Source organism: Manacus candei, unplaced genomic scaffold (assembly GCF_025592945.1).
Source record: "Manacus candei isolate 608988 ecotype Guabito, Panama unplaced genomic scaffold, ASM2559294v1 h1tg000050l, whole genome shotgun sequence".
NCBI lineage: Eukaryota > Metazoa > Chordata > Aves > Passeriformes > Pipridae > Manacus > Manacus candei.
Window position 1 is genome coordinate 3,484,154 of NW_026138098.1, and position 17,755 is coordinate 3,501,908.

General features: G+C 42.0%; 2 protein-coding genes across 2 annotated transcripts in view; one reads left to right on the forward strand and one right to left on the reverse strand.

The window, feature by feature from the left end:
- The window catches only part of LOC127477143 (uncharacterized), a 347,576-nt gene that overhangs the window by 313,091 nt on the left and 16,730 nt on the right, over window positions 1-17,755 (reverse strand). The window lies entirely within an intron of this gene.
- GPR26 (G protein-coupled receptor 26) lies at window positions 925-17,600 on the forward strand. The gene is made up of 3 exons (XM_051801205.1): window positions 925-2,023; window positions 6,736-6,849; window positions 12,589-17,600. The coding sequence occupies exons 1-3, from the start codon at window positions 1,356-1,358 to the stop codon at window positions 12,818-12,820; spliced, it is 1,014 nt and encodes a 337-aa protein (XP_051657165.1). The 5' UTR covers window positions 925-1,355; the 3' UTR covers window positions 12,821-17,600.

Below are 17,755 nucleotides of genomic sequence, written 5' to 3' on the forward strand. Positions count from 1 at the left end.
GCTTTCTTATTGTGCAGGGGTTAAGGCTTGGCTGCCTTGACGAGAAAGCTGTCCTGACTGCTTGCAAACTCTCAGCATTCCCAGTTAAAACTGATTTAAAGAGACAGGAAAGGCAATCAGGAAACAGCTCCCTCTCCATCCTTTAAAAAAACTTAATTTTAACACCTAATTATGTACAATACAGACTCTTTCCTATTTCCTTTGCCAAGCTGCTTCTTGGTTTTGAAGAAGTGGTACTCACCCTCACAGGGAGGGAAGCTTTGATTAGGAGAAAGCAAAAACTGTTGAAGAGGAGAAAAGCCCAACTGAATAGTGTGGTACCTGCAGCACGATGCTGCCTCTGGCACTCACCTGCTCTGTCACCTTGGGTATGTGGCAGAGGCATCTGGGTTTTGATTTCCTTCCTTTTAAAGGAGATGGGAAGGCAATCCTTTTCCTCCTACGCATCAGGCTTGGAGACATAGGACTGCAAAGTGCTAAAGTAGAGCAGGAAAACTATTCCTGTTGCCTAATGACAGCTCCAGAGAAGTAGCAGAATATATCCATTTTTTCCACATCTCTTTAAGCACAGCTAGTGAAGAGAAAAGAAAGTCCCTGCTCTGGCTGAGAGCAAGCAGCAACACTGCAAGTGATGCACAGAAATGTAGGAAACACACTGGAGTGCAGGAATTCAGTTACAGGGCTGTTTGCAAATTAATGGCTAAATCAATTAAACGAAAGCATGGGATTTCTCTTGAGGAAAGTCTGGGCACAGTCGCAAGGAGAAGGGGAGGGGTTGTGGAGCAGGGATGACATAATCACGTTTGCGAATCACCAGCAGTGTGCATGCTTTAATCCATTAATGGGGTTTTTATCTGTGATCATAAAAAGCAGGTTACATTCAGCCTGGGAGGGAGTGAGGGTTGGAGGAGACGGGGAGGGGAGAAGAAGAGAGAGAGAGAGAGAGACAGAAAGCAAGGCAGAAAGAGAGAACAATTCACTCGGTGAATTGCTTGCAAGCTTGGGGCTGATAATTAGGGATCTCAGGAGAGCAGTTTCTCAGAATAACGTGCTCTCCTTCAAATGGACCGAATGGAGACAGTGGTTCAGTCCTGCTGATATTTTTTAAGCCCTCCTCGCAGTTTGATGGGCATTCCCAGTGCTTTTGTGCACGTCTCGGAAAGCGTTGACGTGGAAGGGAGCAGCGAGGAGGGGGAGGTTGGAGGAGAAAACTGCAGCTCCTCTAAAAACACGGAGGGCATGTGAGGGAGCGAGCAGGCTGGGGAGGAGGGCGAGGCGGGCGCACCTCGCACCATGTTCCCCCGGTGCCGGCGCGGCGCAGTTTCGGAGATGTCTCTCCTGTGACTGGACGCACCATGAGCATCTGGGAGCTGATCCTGGCTTTCGTGGTGGTGGTGCTGATGCTCGTGGCCCTGCTGGCCAACGTGCTGGTGCTGCTGTGCTTCCTGTACAGCGCCGACATCCGCAAGCAGGTCCCGGGATTGTTCATCCTCAACCTCACCTTCTGCAACCTGTTGATGGCTGTTTCCAGCATGCCCCTGACCTTGGCCGGGATCATTTACAAGAGTCAACCAGGAGGAGATCCGATCTGCCAAGCTGTGGGCTTCCTGGAGACTTTTCTCACCACGAATTCCATGTTGAGCATGGCAGCTTTGAGCATTGACAGGTGGATCGCTGTGGTCTTCCCTCTAAGTTATCACTCCAAAATGAGGTACAGAGATGCTGCTCTCATACTGAGCTACACGTGGTTGCACTCGGTGTCCTTCCCGATAGTGGCAGCTTCTCTCTCCTGGGTGGGTTTCCATCATCTCTATGCCTCCTGCACCCTGTACAACAAGAGACCAGAAGACAGGACACAGTTTATGATTTTCACTGGGGTCTTTCACGCTCTCAGCTTCCTCCTCTCTCTTATAATCCTGTGTTTCACATATCTAAAAGTGCTGAAGGTGGCACGGTTTCACTGTAAGCGGATTGACGTGATCACTATGCAGACCCTGGTGCTGCTTGTGGACATCCATCCCAGGTAAGGTGCCTGTGTGTTCAGCAAGTGGGACTATTCGTGGCAGGAGAAGTGAGGAGGGGGTTCAGTGTTATGTTAAAACAGTCTGATCTGTATCAGAGCAAGGGATGGGGAGGGCTAAAAACAACCATTCGCCCTTATGGTTTCTATTCTGCGTGTTTCTTTTTACTTGGGTTTATTTCTCTGATTATAGAACTCATTTTCTGTTTGTTAGGCTTAAAGACTTGTTTTGGGAGGGAGGGCAAAGAAAGGGAAGGTTTTAGCTGAGAATGCACTTCCCTTTGAGACAGTGATCACATCCCTGCCCTTTGTCTCTGAAGGTGGATTTAGTGGCTGATAGGTTTGCATTTTTGGCACTGTCAGCCCAAAACGTTGCTGGATTCCTGAGGGAGGAGGCTGCACCTGTCCCTTCAGTTGGAGTTTGGAAGGGAAGCTGGGCGCTGCCTGCAGCTCCTTTGCTCAGCAGTTTCCCTACTGCTGTGCTCTCTCTAACTTTATCATTCCTGAAGGCAGAATCCTAAGGGAATAACATCTGCAAAATGCATGCGCTTGAATGCCTATATTTAAATTTAAGTAAGAGAGAATTCAGCAGCAGTGTTAATACGACAAAAAAGGGATGCATAAAGTACATTTCAGATGAGAGACTTTAGGCAAGCCCCCCGTGCATAGACACAGGAGGAGAAGAGCCTCCAGGGGCTGGAAGGATAGTGGGCTTGAAGGAATGTGTGCTGGGATGCTGAGCAAAAGTCACATCAGGGATTACATTATAAATCTTGCATGAATAGGCAATGTATGGATCTGGAAGGGATGCAGGCTTGGTGTCTGATATGAGGGGAGAGGTCTGCCTGGAAGACAGGAAAGCAGAGAGGGCAGTCCCATGCCAGACATCCCATCTGACCTCCCTTGCTCCCCTGTGCCCCACAAGCTGGAGGCGAACACCGGCTCTCTCCATTTGCAGCCAGCCAGGAGCAGAGCTGCAGGGCTCAGAGCACATGTGGCTGTCGTCAAAAACAGGTCAAGTTTTGGGGATTCCTGAGGCTAAGGCAAATAAGTCTGAAAGAATCAGGGCAGGACAGCACACTGTCAGACGAGCAGAAGCATTTGCTCAAAATTCTCCACTTAAGCTCTTTGAGCTGTCTCTTGATCAAGAATGCAGAGCAGAACTTTGGGCAAGGCTTGCTGCTGTTCTTGAGAAATACAGGTATAAATCTTCCCTTATTCACTAAGTCAAATTGAGGAAAAAACACCCTTCTGTCCTATGTGCTGTCTGGTTGATAAACTGTGCCTCGACTGTCTTAGTTCCTGCACCAAGACATGTGGTGGTTACTCCCAGGACAGTGCCATAAACCCTCTGGGGCTGTTTGAAACAGCATTTGTTTTGCCTAATGCCTCAAGTATGTCTGGACTGCACAGCAAAGTTTAGAAAAAGGGCAAAAGTCTCAATGTTATTTCTCCTCCTCTGCATTTTGTATGGTCTAGGTTAATTTGAGGCTCTTTGTGCATTTTCTAATCATCTCACGGAGGAATGGATTCAGTGGGGCTGTGGGAAGGATGCTTCCTTTCTTCAGAGGAGACAGAGTTGTACAGGCACTTTGCTGTGAGTAACCTGTACCAACAACTCTTACCTCTCACATCAGGTTATTCTAATGCTTCTCTCTAAGAAAGGAGAGTTTGAGCTTCTTTTCTAGGTTACAGAATTGGTGGCTGATTTGACCCGTGGAGGTGCTGCCTTACAGGCGACAGCTCCTGTTGCTGAAAGGGCCAGCTCTCAGGTCACCTCCCCTCCTGTGAGAGCTGCACAGAGGCTGCAGCTCTCCTGGAGGAGCCAGTTATGCTCATGAAACTCTGACACAACAAAGGCATCGTTTGCCTTATATTAGTGTGTACATACAGGCAATTTCAGTGTGTACCTGACACCGTGGACATGGATGCTGGGAGAACTCACACGAGAGAACAAAGTTTGCAATCCCAGCTTAGACTACCCTGACTCCTCCAGCTCTTCCCAGGGTCTAGTTTCAACCCTGAGAAATGTGTACAGACAATTTTCTGCTTCCTATGATTCAGAATCCACCCACAAGGGGATCTAGTGACAGGCATTATGACAGATGGCTTCATTACCTGTGACTTAGAAAGACACGAGTGACCTCCTGAAGATCATTCAAGATGAGTACAAAGGAAACCTCTAAATACCATACAAATTCATGTGAATGTTTAGGGCACATGTTCTTTCAAGTTAGCTTAGGCATTTCTAGTGGATCTTGCTTTTTCTTGACTTTGTTCTTAAGACCAAAATATCTTAGGAATTGTGAGAGATTTGGGCAAAACTACACTTAAGTGTTTAGCCCGTGTATTTCTTTGCTCAAATTATCTCCACAATCTTTTTGGTGTATCCAGCTCTGCACATCTTAAGGTCCAGTATCTCATAAACTTTATTTAAAATAAATATATCCCTTCAAGGGGATATAGCTTAGATTTTCCAGGATAGCAAGATCTTTAATGAAAGCTTAGTCAATAATCCCATTCTGTTACTGGTGTCACTACTGGAACTTGCATATGTGTTCTTATCTTAGTGCATGGAAGTGTGTGTAAGAGCAAAATACTCGTCTGTACATTGTCTATATGAAGGAGTGAGATAAAATACCTTCATCTGTGCTGTGGTATTTATTGGCTACATCTGGAAAGGCTGAACAAAAGAAATTGGATTAAGTGTATCAGGACAGTCGCGTGTGAGCTACAGGAGTCAGAGACAGCTTGGTATGTGCCAGTAAGGAAAAGATGTAACTGGGGAAACTGTTAGAGACAAAAAATACACACCCTCTCCACCCTTAGAACACCCTAACTGAACCTGCTTTGGAGATACACTTTCCCATATTTCTGTGGCCTTGGGATACTATGAATTAAATAACACAGGTCTTAAATGAAGCTGTTGAACCTCCAAGATAATCTGTCTGCACCTAAAAATACTCCAAGTTCTCCATCTCTTGCAGAATTGAAAGACCACAGGTTCCCTTGAAAATGTGGATTTTCTTTTTCTTCTCAGCTGTCATTTCTAGCTGTAAATAACTCAGGCACAGAACATGCAATGCTTTTAGATGTGGCATGCTCTTTGAGAGAAAGATGATTTGTCACTTCAAGGAGAACAAACTTTTCCTCCAGTATTTATTTCACCATGTCATGATAGCTGTTCTGGGGACTGGCAATGTAAGACCAAACATAGAATGGAACAAAGGAAACACATTTTCTTTTACACAGTGGAAAGGCAACGTAAGAACTCATTACCACAGAGATCACCAATGCACAGTGAGATCCTCAGGACATAACATGTGTTTAGATGATGATAAAACATTTGCAGATACAGCAAATAATGTGAGTGTATGGCCCTAAGCCTCAGCTACGAACACATGAGAGTGTGGAGCCTGAGAGTGAGTCATCAATTACAAAGCTACAATAAAAAAGAGAGGCCAATGCCAAGCAGTTTTTAAAAATTATATGTGTAGACACGGGACATGGTCCAGTCCCTTCAGTTTGCCTGAATTGCATCACCACGAGATCTGTGCAGTGAGTCAACACATGGCACCATAATGTGCATAGAGAGCATTCAGGATGGCAGTCTGGCTTTGATTTTGCCCTTTCCAAAGGGATTTATTCAGGTACAGATGATCCTGGCACTCTGGGACATACAACCCATCCAATCCACCTGCCTGGAGCAGGCAGTAACTCGTCCCCTTCCCTCACAAAGCACAGCGAGCACAGGAGTCACTCAACCAGGTAAAGGAAGAGGATGAGATTTCACATTAATAACTCTCTTGACAAGAAAAATGTGCTGGTTTCGAAGGAGATTTTTTGCAGTGATAGCAAGGCCTCAACCCCATGGTCCCATCACCTTGCTGACACATCAAAGGAGTTAGCAGCTCCCTGGTGGTCTGCTGAGACCACCAACAGGAAACCCAAAGGACAAGCTCTAGTCCAAGGAAGAAACACGGGGTGGGACTAATTTGCGTCTGTTTAGCTGGAAACAGGGCTGGTTTGAGGTGAGAAGTAAGGACATCACAGTGTTGTGGATTTATTATACAATTCCCAGTTTTGCAAAACATTCAGCATGGCAGCAGCACGAAGCTGCACAGGCTGATGGAATATTTATGGACACACAGTTCATGGCTATGGGATACAGTGATTGCTCCAGTATTGGAGCAATCTGAAAGTCCAGAGCATGTGTTTTCCCATTATGATTTTTTTGTGGTTTATTTCTTATCTTGCTGGGAAGTTTCTCCTCCCTAAGGTAGTGGTGCTGGAACTGCTGTTTCTAGAGAAGCAGCATGCTGCCCATCCCAAAATGGATATTTTCCAAATCTCTCAATATCATGAGGCAAACTCTGGTCTGCAAATACTGCTTAGAGTAATTCAAAAAGGACCTGCCAACTGACTTCAAGGCTGACTTCCACCAATATGACTATAGATCAATTGATACAATGGGGGTGTGTGCACATAAATACACAATCCTGTATTTCTCAGTAACTGCTTTAGGAGGGTAAGATGGTCAGACAATGCATTAATGCTTGATATTGTCCCACAGAAATGCAGTGCACCTGGTATTGGCTTACGTGATCATAACAGATACTGGAAAGATTGTTTTCCATCATTCCATAAGTAAAGCCATTAAAACCTGTTACCTGATATTATGATTCATGTTCTTGTCTGTGTTGAATGTCACACAGCGTGAGAGAGCGTTGTCTGGAAGAGCAAAAGAGGCGGAGGCAGCGAGCAACAAAGAAAATAAGTACCTTTATTGGTACCTTCATACTTTGTTTTGCACCTTATGTAATTACAAGGTAAGTGTGAACCTACATCCTGGAAAAGACTCCTGAGATGCAATTGCAAATCAGAGAAGTAGGGCCCTCTGAGCCACAAAATTATTCTGTTTCCTGTGAAAATTTGATGTACTGTTTCCAATCCTGTAACAGAGATTGCATTTGCTGAGCTAACAAATGATGTGAAATGTCATAGTGCTTATCCAGTTCAATCCTGATGCAGGATTCTGATCAGACTCTGCTCAGACAGCCCAGCCAGTGTGCTGGTCACATGGGAATGATTTAGAAAGTCAGCCCAAACAATTTTGCAGACTTTTTGGGGGGTCAAGTAGTCACCTACTGCCTGGACTGCCTCCCTGGTTCAGGGGAAGACACTTGCCTGAATAGGTCAGACTGTAAAAATTTGGTCAACAAGATCCAGCTGAGGTGAGAACAGGGTCCCAAGACTTAAACCATAGCTTTTTCTGACTGGATAGAGTTTATTAGTCATAAACATCAAATATCAAAGCTGTGCTGGCTCATAACAAAAAAATTGCCTGTGATTTATGATCAGATGTCTATCTATCTACTAGCTTATCTTTGGAAATGGCTCCTGTGGGAAACACTAAATTACTCCTATGAAATATAAAGTATTAGAAAGTGACTGTATCCAGAAAAATGTTATCTAGCTGTTGAAGGAAATTTATAGCTTGCATTCCTTATTAAAAGACTGGAAAAACTGAGATGCTGCTATGCAGATCAGAGAAAGAAAAAAAAATATTTTTAAAGTGTCTCCTATTCCAATACTATTAAGTAGAAATTAGTGGGACTGACTTCAGTTAAACTCAGATCTAACATAAAAAAATCACTGAAAAATCTGGATTAAGAGTCAATATAAGTGGACATGGAGCAAACGCCGAGTTTTTCCATTTCAGTATAGTGTCCTGATTTTTTAGAATTAGAAAATAAAAGTAACTAGAATCACCTTCCCTTTCAGTTAGTGGTCACAAGACACCATTCCAAGCCACATAGTTAAATGGTATAAAGGGATTTGTAATTATGAACATTTAGCCTTAGATCTCAAGCTATAAGACATTAAACTATTTATCTCGTTGCAAATGGTTTTTTTTTATTTTATGTTGAGTGTCTGATCTTAATGAAAATCACCACAGTCACACAATAGCTGGTGGCTCAGTCCCAAGAGCTCTAACTTGAACTGTCACAAGTATTTTTGTGCATCTCAGCTCAGCATTCAGGCACCACCTCCCCGCCTCCTCCTCCCCCTGTGGTGTCCCAGGTTGTGTCCCAGTGGCCTTAAGATACAGAAGAAGGGTTAGAAAAATCCTGAGCCTCCTCTCTTTAGCCCACACAAGATCCATAAAAGACAGTGATGATGAGAAGAGTCAAAATGCAGTGTCCTGAATGCACGAAGATGCACCCTGGGACCTGGCCAGGTGTATCAGGGGTGTTGAAGTCTCTCACATGCCTGGTCTTTTCAGTTCTGACATGGCTAGGGGGAACAGAGCACAGCATGCCAAGGGGAATTCCCTCTTCAGCTGCTTGAGAGACCTTTCTGGACACTTGCATGGACACACATCACTGTGCTTCCCTCTGCCTCGCACATGGGGCTGAGGGTCTTGAAGTCAAGGGGATAAGGAGACTTTTGAGTTTAATTTTGCAAGCAAGTAGTATTTTCTGGGCTGTGTCCAGCGCTTTGCATTTACAGGAGAGAGGCAATCAATCCCAGTTCAAGGCAGGGAACAGCAGGCAGAGGAGGGAGTGTGTTGCTCAGCCTCTCATTTGATCAGTCAGCTCTAATCAGCAATACACTTAAATTAAGCATGCTCTTCAGTACTCCCTGAATTGGAGGCTGAAAGCAGCAAATCACAAGGTTTTGCTATAACATCTTTCTGTTTCAACACTAAAAATAAACAGGTGTCACTAGAAGTTCCATGAACCAGCGAAGGAGTTGTGCTTATAATCCCAGACAGGTAAATGCCTCTCTGGATAAACCAGAGTTTTTCAGACCACATTAAGGTAAAAATCTGATTAGGCACTTTTATGAAGTAAGCATCATCCTAACTAGTTCAAGAGATGACCTTAAGTAGTGTATCAGTAGAATCTGATTCTTCTTGATTCAGTGTTTCCACTCCATCAGTATGACAGATGTATTACCCCATATTATATATTTCTAGGCATAGCTTGTTTCTTGGTTCTTCTATGAGTACACATATCTTCTTTTGCTATATTTAACATTATGCAATTAAATAACATTGTTCCAAGCCTCTTTTCTCCAAGGATCTTTTTCATAAGAAAAATGAAGATAAGTCTTACCAGTTTCTAATATTCATTTCCAACTCCAGGCATTTTATACTGAAATACAGAACTTTGTTCATGTAAGTTAATAAGTGCTGTCAATGTGTGAGGAAATTGGCCTTAAATTAAAAATCCTGAAGTAATATCAGGCAGAAGTTCATAGACCCAAGCCCTCAGGTTAAATAGGAGGATGACGGAACAGGCAGAAGAAGATTAAAATTCTCTTGTATCATCTCTGGGGGACAAGTGGTAAATAAACTCTGTTTCTAAACTGATTGCTTGCCCTCTGCATATGCAGATCCTGCCTGGGAGACAAGAAGTTCAGAATTCCTCTGCAACTTGTATTCTTGCCTATTTATGCATATAAATGCATGAATTTCCTAGGCAATCATAGGTTAACGTATTTGAAGTGGCCTTCTAGTCTCCATGTGGAAAAATGGGAGCTTTTGGTATGAGCCAGACAATCCTGTTTGCTCTCCTTATACCCCTGTGCTGCTGGCAAATGATTCCTGCAGCTCTGGGGAACAGTTATGACTGAAAGCAATGGTTTGCAAGATTTGCAGGTCTAACTACAAGTCCCAAACTCTGCTTCCTTACAGAACCTCTCTGGTTGCCATGTATGCTCTACTTAAGAGGCAAAGCTGGCTGAGGATAAATCTGCTAAGGATGACTGTGATGCCATTTTTGTACAGAGAAGAAGTTATTAAAATAGGGCTTTTTATTCAGCAAGTCATCACAGAAAGGATTCAGTCCATCAGGCAATAAAGTGAAAATAAGTTCAGATGAACATCAAGATAAAACTGAACATAGAATAATAGAATGTTTTGGGTTGGAAGGGGCCTTAAAGACCATCTCATTCCACCCCCTGCCATGGGCAGGGACACCTTCCACTAGCCCAGGTTGCTCCGAGCCCTGTCCAACGTGGCCTTGGACACTTCCAGGGATGATCAATTCAAATGATTAACACCAAAATAAAAAACAATGTATAATTCTGGTACCATGGGAATTGTATGGGGGAAAAAAAATTAGAATTAGGCACAAACAGAAATGTTACCTCAAAGAGCTCATACAAATTCTTGGGGAAGGCGTTGAATTTCTTCTTGTAAGAGCTGCATCATCTACCAGCTCCAGCCTTCAGTGCCAGTTTTCTTTCACTTCTGAACAGCAAGACATTTCAACTTGTTTCCACAACTCAGTTAAAGCCCCAGGTTTAAGCAACGCTCGACAGAGATGTTGTCATTTATTCAGCCTTCCATCTGGGTGTACACAGGTTCAGTAAATATATATTAGTGTAGTGATTAACTGCTGATGCTGTAAAATTTAATTTACAGGTATCACTGAAATATTAATATTCCTTCACTGAAAATGTCTTCTTTTTGGCCGAAACATTTCATGAAAATTGAAGCTATGCATATAATTTCCCTCGTAAATGAGAAACAAAGCCTTTCAAAGGCAATAAAATATTTGATATGCCTTGAAAGGCTGACATTTAATTGTACATGAAATGGAAATGCATAGCTTGGGTTTTGGCTGCATTTCTATGTTTGCTGCTTGATAACTGCAAATGTAATTTACTATAAAAAATAACACATGAAAATTGAAAAATGTGTAAATGTCAAGGAAACTTACAGAAGTCAATCAAAGAAAATATTTAAAGTCTTTTTAATAAAAGTGTAGGCTTTTCATTTGATCAGTCAATGAAGGTAAAATTAGCAAGTCTAGGCTTGCAACCCTGAAGTGTCTATCTGATGTGCTTTAAATGGAGCTTGTTAATGTTTCATAGAACTGATTGACAGAGCCTCAGACACAAATCTGTCACATTTTGGTTATTCAAGGCATCCACTGAATTTAATTAAACATAATCAAATTCACATCTGTAAAGCACTCAGTAAAAATGAATCATCCAGATGAAATTCAACATGATGAAATTCAAAATGTGAAGTAGGCATCAAATAAATGGAGTGGAGAACAACAAGAAGGATGGATCATGGTAGATTACAATGTAAATATGACTCAGGAGTTGACTAATTTCCAAATTGTCAGTTCTCATTTTAGAACACATTCATTTGGATGTCATAGGCTCCATTTTATTAAACAAGAGAGAATACACCAGATGAGACCACCCAGCAGCTGGACTTGATGATAATTATGTCTCAGTCCTCATTCTACTTTGTAAGAAAAGTAATGGTCACGAGTTAGAAGGGGAGGTGGAAATAATAACATTTGTTTAGCTGAGATGAAAGGAGAGAGGAATGGGGCAGAATCTGAGATCTGAGGTTCTTTGGGACCTCAGAGCTGCTGAGCCCAGCACACACATCCAGGAAGAGACAGAGCTTCTACCATGGAGCTTTGCAGCTTGGGCAAACAGAGAGAGACAGAAGGACATAGTGCTGTAACAAATAAGGCTCCTTAGTCCCACTTTCATGCTCAAATGACTGGACTGTGCCATCTGCCAGCATTATTTTAAACAACACAATGTAGTGAAAGTTTATGGAATGAGAATAAAATGACTGAGAGAAAAAAAAATTCTCATCTCTAAAAAGTGCCAACATTATTGTCATTGCTGCTGCAGGAACCACGCTTCAGAATGCTCCTTGGAAATGGTGCTTTGTCTGAATAAACATGAGTAATTGAAGTATTTTCCAGACAGTTTTAAGAACATCTGCTGCTGAAGACAGTTTCAGCAAAGATCTTGATTGCTGTGGCCTGATGGGGCTCTCTAGCAGCACACGTGGCTGTTTGTCCTCTATGAAAATCAATAGTTTCTAACAACTACAGAGGCATATTGAATAGAACTGCCCTTTGGTCTTGCTCAAAGACATGGGGAGTTATCAATATTTCACTGTCAGAAATACTCCCCCTGGGCACACAGTGAACTCTCTGTGCTCCTTTAGGTACGAGGAGTATATGAAGCTCTTCCCTCCTCTAATAATTTAAAAGTTTTGTCTTGCTAGATTTGTTGCAAATGTATATACTTGGCCTTTAAGCTGTTCAGTTTTTAAATTCAAGATATAATATACCATCTCTTGATGATGGATTTTCCTTCCTAGTGTGCTTCTGCAACTCAGGCAAACTGTTTAAAAGCACTGAACTCTCTCTAGGAGTTGGATAGAAAGCTGGATAGCACTAGTGACTGGTTTCCCAGATGTCCTCAAGGGGACCTCGAACCACAAATTCAGACTAGATGCTGGATTTTCAGATTGATAATGGAAGAGAAATAAGAATTCCATGAGATCAAGCAGTAGCACTTTGGCCAACAGACCTCAAGTTTGCATTTGCAGTCTCAAAAATTCATAAGAGGAGGACAACATTCACGTTTTCATGAGTATGTCTTCCTTTTTGGTTTGCTGTGATTGCCCAGGAATAACTTGAGGGGTTTGGGGGAGGGTTAATGTCTTTCAGTTGTGCTGTTGCTCTGGGTTTTTAATGTGAATGTTCACTCTTTCTACCTCCCTCTTTCCACAGACTTGTTGAATTATCCTCCGTGGTCCACATCAGTTCCCACTGGGGAATCATTTCCAAGTGCTTGGCTTACAGCAAAGCTGTTTCAGACCCTTTTGTGTACTCTTTGCTCCGGCATCAGTACAAGAAGACCTGGAAGGACATCATAAACAAGATCCTCAAGAGGAGCTCCATCAACTCCTCCGCCCTCACGAGCGAGTCGCACAACCCGAATATATCGCAGCTGAACGAGTGAGGAGCCTGGTATGGGACCTAAAAGACATAAAACATGATATATGTGGAACAAAACTCAATGGCCTATCCCTAGTAGCTCTCTTCAGCTGTCCAGGTTTTGGGAGGCAGTGATGGACAGGGTCAGTGCCAGCCCATGTCCCTCCAGCAGCCCACGCTAACCCCTTAGGGAGTCAGGCTGCTTTGGACCTCCTGCCTCTGACTGGAAGAGCACTATTGATCTGTGGTCCTGCAGGCTTCATAAATACAAATCTCCCATTGATTTCCATCAGCAGTTGCATCCATAGATAAAAAGCTAGTCCTCAGCAGAAGGGCTCATGAAAGGAATGGGAGCAAACTGGTGTCATCATAAGATTATTCTAAAGAGCTGCACAGGGGTGTTTGTGTTGTGTTTTTCACTGGCTGCAGTTAAAGCTCCCCCTGATGTAGCTGCCAACATGGCTTTACAAAACCCACCCCAGCCTAGTTGCTTGAGAAGGATGTGTATAGAAAAAAAAACTTAATGGAAAAAGCTTAAAAAAAAAATAAAAATCCTTATCTAAATATTAGTCCAGTGCCCAACACAGCTTTCAGCCTTTTCATATATATATATTTTTTGGAACAATCTGGTAGAATTGAAGGAAAATCCACTTTTGAAGTATGCTACAGGGTGGATTCAGCCATATCTACTCTAAATTTTGAAGGAATTTACACAAAATCCCACTAATTTTCTCCCCCTTGGATTTTAGAAAAATTCATAAGGTAGGCAGAGTGGAAAGGTCAGGATACCTCCTGCCTAATTCCATATATCTGAGCTATAAAGAACTGAATTTTGCCCAAATCTGCAGAACTGGGCCCTGTGCCCAGGAGAAAAAAAAATAAATTCCTTTTCCTGAGGAGTTATTAATCATAGTTTTTTTACTACTTAAAGGAAAGATGAACCTAAATCTGAATTTAAAGTATAATTTTCAAAGCAAGTGGAGGAAAAATAATAGGCCTCCACTCCACCATGGAAGTGGGGCCAATCATCTGGATCTCAGGAGATTTCAGTCCAAATTTTTACAGCTCTAGATTGCAGTTATGCATAGGGACATTATTAACATTTCCCATGCCTTCAGATGCATGCCTAGATTTAGAATAGCCTTGGTTAATTAGGCTGCAATGGCAGTTTAAATAACAACTGGCTGTGCTACCACCTCCCCTTGTTCATATTCCTACTGTCAATCCCATACTGAGAAAACACAGCCGGGATCATATTGAGAAAATAAGAGCCCACGTCGTAAAAATGAGGGATTACTTTTTAGTTACCACCTACTGTCATCCCAGAAAAGGGCTCGATAAGTTGCAAAAAATACCCACTGTTGAATTTTCTGGCCTCTGATTCAAAGCCCAGGCAGGGAACTCGGTGAGGGGCTTCACCCCAAAGCTGGTGAATGTGGGGTAACACCTCTGTTATCAATCTGGAGAGCCTTGACTTAGCCCTCGCCCTGGCATGGGCTACAGCTGCAAGGAACCATGTTAGTCTGTGAATTTACATAGTCATCTGCTCTGTAAATGGAAGAATTTATATGATGAAGATCATAAACAGTCACGCAAATAAAAATTTTTAGCTTACTTACTATTCAGCTATAAAAATACCACAATTACAATAAAATCTACACACTATTATAATCACAGATTTTAAGTTCTTACAACACTGCATTCAAATTAGCCCTCAGCCAGATTAAATAGTCTACCTCATCTTAATTATTTTCTTTCTTAGGCTTAACATAATTTTCTCAGGTGCAATAGATAAAGACACCCAGCTTAATACTTGTTTCTTAAGAAATTCCAGTCATTTTGATGACTGGGGTGTATCAGAACACATGAGTTTAAAAAAGATAAAAAGCTTTATATCGATTCATTATATGTTTTACTAAGATCACTTTTACTAAATTGCCCCAGGATGGTTGTCAAGGTCCACAACAGTTGTTAACTTATACATGGGCCTGTTGCCAAAGTCAGTGGGAGGTTTGTATGTTGATAAGGTTAACTCCAGAAGGATTTAAAATTTCAAATTTAAAGAGAGTAAGATAATTTCCTAGGAAAAAACCCCAACTATTCTACATTTAGGATACCTATTAAAAGACAGAGAAAAATACAGCATTGGACTTGTCTCATTATGCTTGTGTATCACAGTCAGTCACCGGTTGATTTACGTGTCACCATGAGCAATAAATCTCTCCACTTGTATATGTTTAAAAATTTGTCTTTCTTTCATGGTGCCTTTCTTCTGTAATTAATCTTATAGCAGAGAATAGATATAATTTCCCCTTCCTTGCATCAGCTCTCCGACACATTGTCATATTTCCACCACCTGAAGCAAGCGAGAGTTGTAAATGCTGGTGCTTGACAAACTGCCTCAGTACACAAAATAAAAGTAATGCCCTAACATTTCCTGATGGCATTTTATAAGATACTAGAAATATGATACTGTGGCTTGTTAAGTGCTAGATATTCAGCTGAATTCTTATAGGCAACTGGCAGAATTTTCTAAAATGTATGTCTAAGTGATGAATGTAGATATGAGTAACTGTCTGCTGAGTATTATATGTACTATACAACACTTTGACTCGAGCCAGTTAGAATAATGATGGTAAATGTAATGCACAGTATTTATTACCTCTGCTCATGAAGCAGAGATGTTCTCTTGTCAAACACACGTGTGTGTGCGGGGGGGAGGGGGAGAAGGGGAATTTCCATTTGTTATTTAAATATTTTTGGAAAATGTTTGTAAAGTATGGCTGCAATGTGTGCCCAAAATCTGGAACTGCATGTGCAAAACTGGGCAGCTGCTTAGGCAATATGCAGTTTTCTGTTTGTTGGTGTCTGTGTCCCATATGCAATATCTATTCCTCACGTGCATGTTCAATTAACAATTTTTTCATATCTTGTAAATTTGGCAGGCAGAACACTGGCAGATGAGTAAGAGAACTTAGTCCACTATGTCATTTTGTGGATTCTGAGCTTTTCCTTTTGTTTATTTTAGAGTAATTTATATAATTTCAGAGCCCTAACTGTGAACTAGGATCATGGTCTATGTGATAGTTTTGAGCCAGTGTGAATGTGAAGATCTGGGTAACTGCATTTGGCAAAAAACTATGACAAACTGATAATTACTGAATAATTAATAAGTATCAAATTCTTTCCTGACATAAATCAACATAATAGTTGGTTTCACCTGAGGATTTGGTCCCATTACATGAATATAAATCTGCTTCAGGGCAATAGTAAAATCTTCCTGGAAGATATTTTTTAAAAATAATTTTTAGAAGACCTTTTAGACTTAGCTTCAGGAAACAGCTGCATCAGAACACCTTTAAGAGGTTACAAAAGTGAGGAAGAGATAGATGTGAGTGGGAGGCTGAGGGCCAGGTAGGTTGGGAGCTACAAACTGGCTTTGTTGCTGCTCAAATAACATGTGTTCTCCTGGCTGCAGTGGGCTTTTCCCAGTGCCCTGTTTCCACAGGGTCTCTCAGACGTTCACTCATCCCAAAGAGAAAGGCAAAAATTCTGTCAAAGCTCAGTAGCTGCCATAGAATGGGCTGAGCCTGCAAGAGCAGCACAGATTCCACAGGAAGATCCTTGTTGGCTTGGGAAGACTCTGCTGGTATTCAGATGTGCTCTGTGGAAACTACTCACACTGTTTGAGTGACCAGAGACAGTCTAATTCCTGAAGCCCTGGGGGCTGAGGTCGATGGCAGAAAGCGAATTTTTCTGGACCTACCTGCCTAAGATTTCACAGTTCCCTCACATTTCTTAATCCCAAATGAAGAAGGTTCTGAAGTCTCTGCATATCTTGCCCTATGCATTTTTACACATATAGTGAATACCCTTTGGAGCAACCCTTTGAAATTGTTGCTTTTCACTGCTGTTAGAGCTGTCTTCTCCCCACATTCAGTGTTCTTGTCACTAAAGAAAGCTCAAAAGCAGAGACTTGTTACTTTGCCCTAAAATCACAAAATACTTCAGCACAGAAAGCTCAGTTAAATCCTGATCCCATGCTCACTCTGTGTTCCCTCTGTTGGATAGTGAGGGCTGAGCACAGGCTTATGTGTTTGCAGAATCAAGGATTATACCTTTGTAACCTTCCCAAAACTGAAAAAATGAGAACAACAACATTGTAGCCTTAAATCTGTTTTTTTTTTTTTTTTTAATTTTCTTTTTATCCTTTCAGCATTCAGTATATAAAAAAATCTTTGATGGGTGAAGCTTCTTAAGGAAAACCACCCTGCTCCAAAAGGTAGCTGTCCCTCTTGGGGGGGCATAAAAGTTTACATGGAGAAAAGAGCTGCTGCAGTCTTTGTCAAATGTCTTCTTCTTACCTGTAATTCTGATGTGTATCGTGTAAATATGTATTTAGGATTGTTGGTTTCTAAGCAAATAATGCTGATCTAATGAACTAGAGAGGTTGCTATAGTTTATCACATATGTCTATATTTATAAGAAGGATGATTTGCCCTAGAGACTGTAAGTGCACTTCAGAAATGTGTGTGCCAAGAAAAAGATGCATCAGGTGTGTGACAGCATGAATGGGTGGCAATTGTGTAGTAAAATACTATTTTTTTGTTCAAGAAATACTATTGCACATGGTTTCAATGCACCCAAAGGTACAAGTCCATATGGCTGATTAATAATCTACAAAGACATGTTAGGAAAAGGATCTCTATTTGGAGTTGTTACTGAATCCTAGAATGGTTTGGGTTGGAAGGGACATTAAAGACGATCTCATTCCACCCCCTGCCATGGGCAGGGACACCTTCCACTAGCCCAGGTTGCTCCAAGCCCTGTCCAACCTGGCCTTGGACACTTCCAGGGATGGAGCAGCCACAGCTTCTCTGGGCAACCTGTGCCAGGGCCTCACCACCATCACAGGGAAGAATTTATTTCCTAATATTCAATCTAACCCTGCCCTCTGGCA

Excerpts from the sequence above, each read along its gene's own strand:
- GPR26 (XM_051801205.1), top strand. The coding sequence starts at position 1,356 with ATGAGCATCTGGGAGCTGATCCTGGCTTTCGTGGTGGTGGTGCTGATG. Across the intron at positions 2,024-6,735 it reads CTTGTGGACATCCATCCCAG|CGTGAGAGAGCGTTGTCTGG; the intron begins GTAAGGTGCCTG and ends AATGTCACACAG. Across the intron at positions 6,850-12,588 it reads GCACCTTATGTAATTACAAG|ACTTGTTGAATTATCCTCCG; the intron begins GTAAGTGTGAAC and ends CTCTTTCCACAG.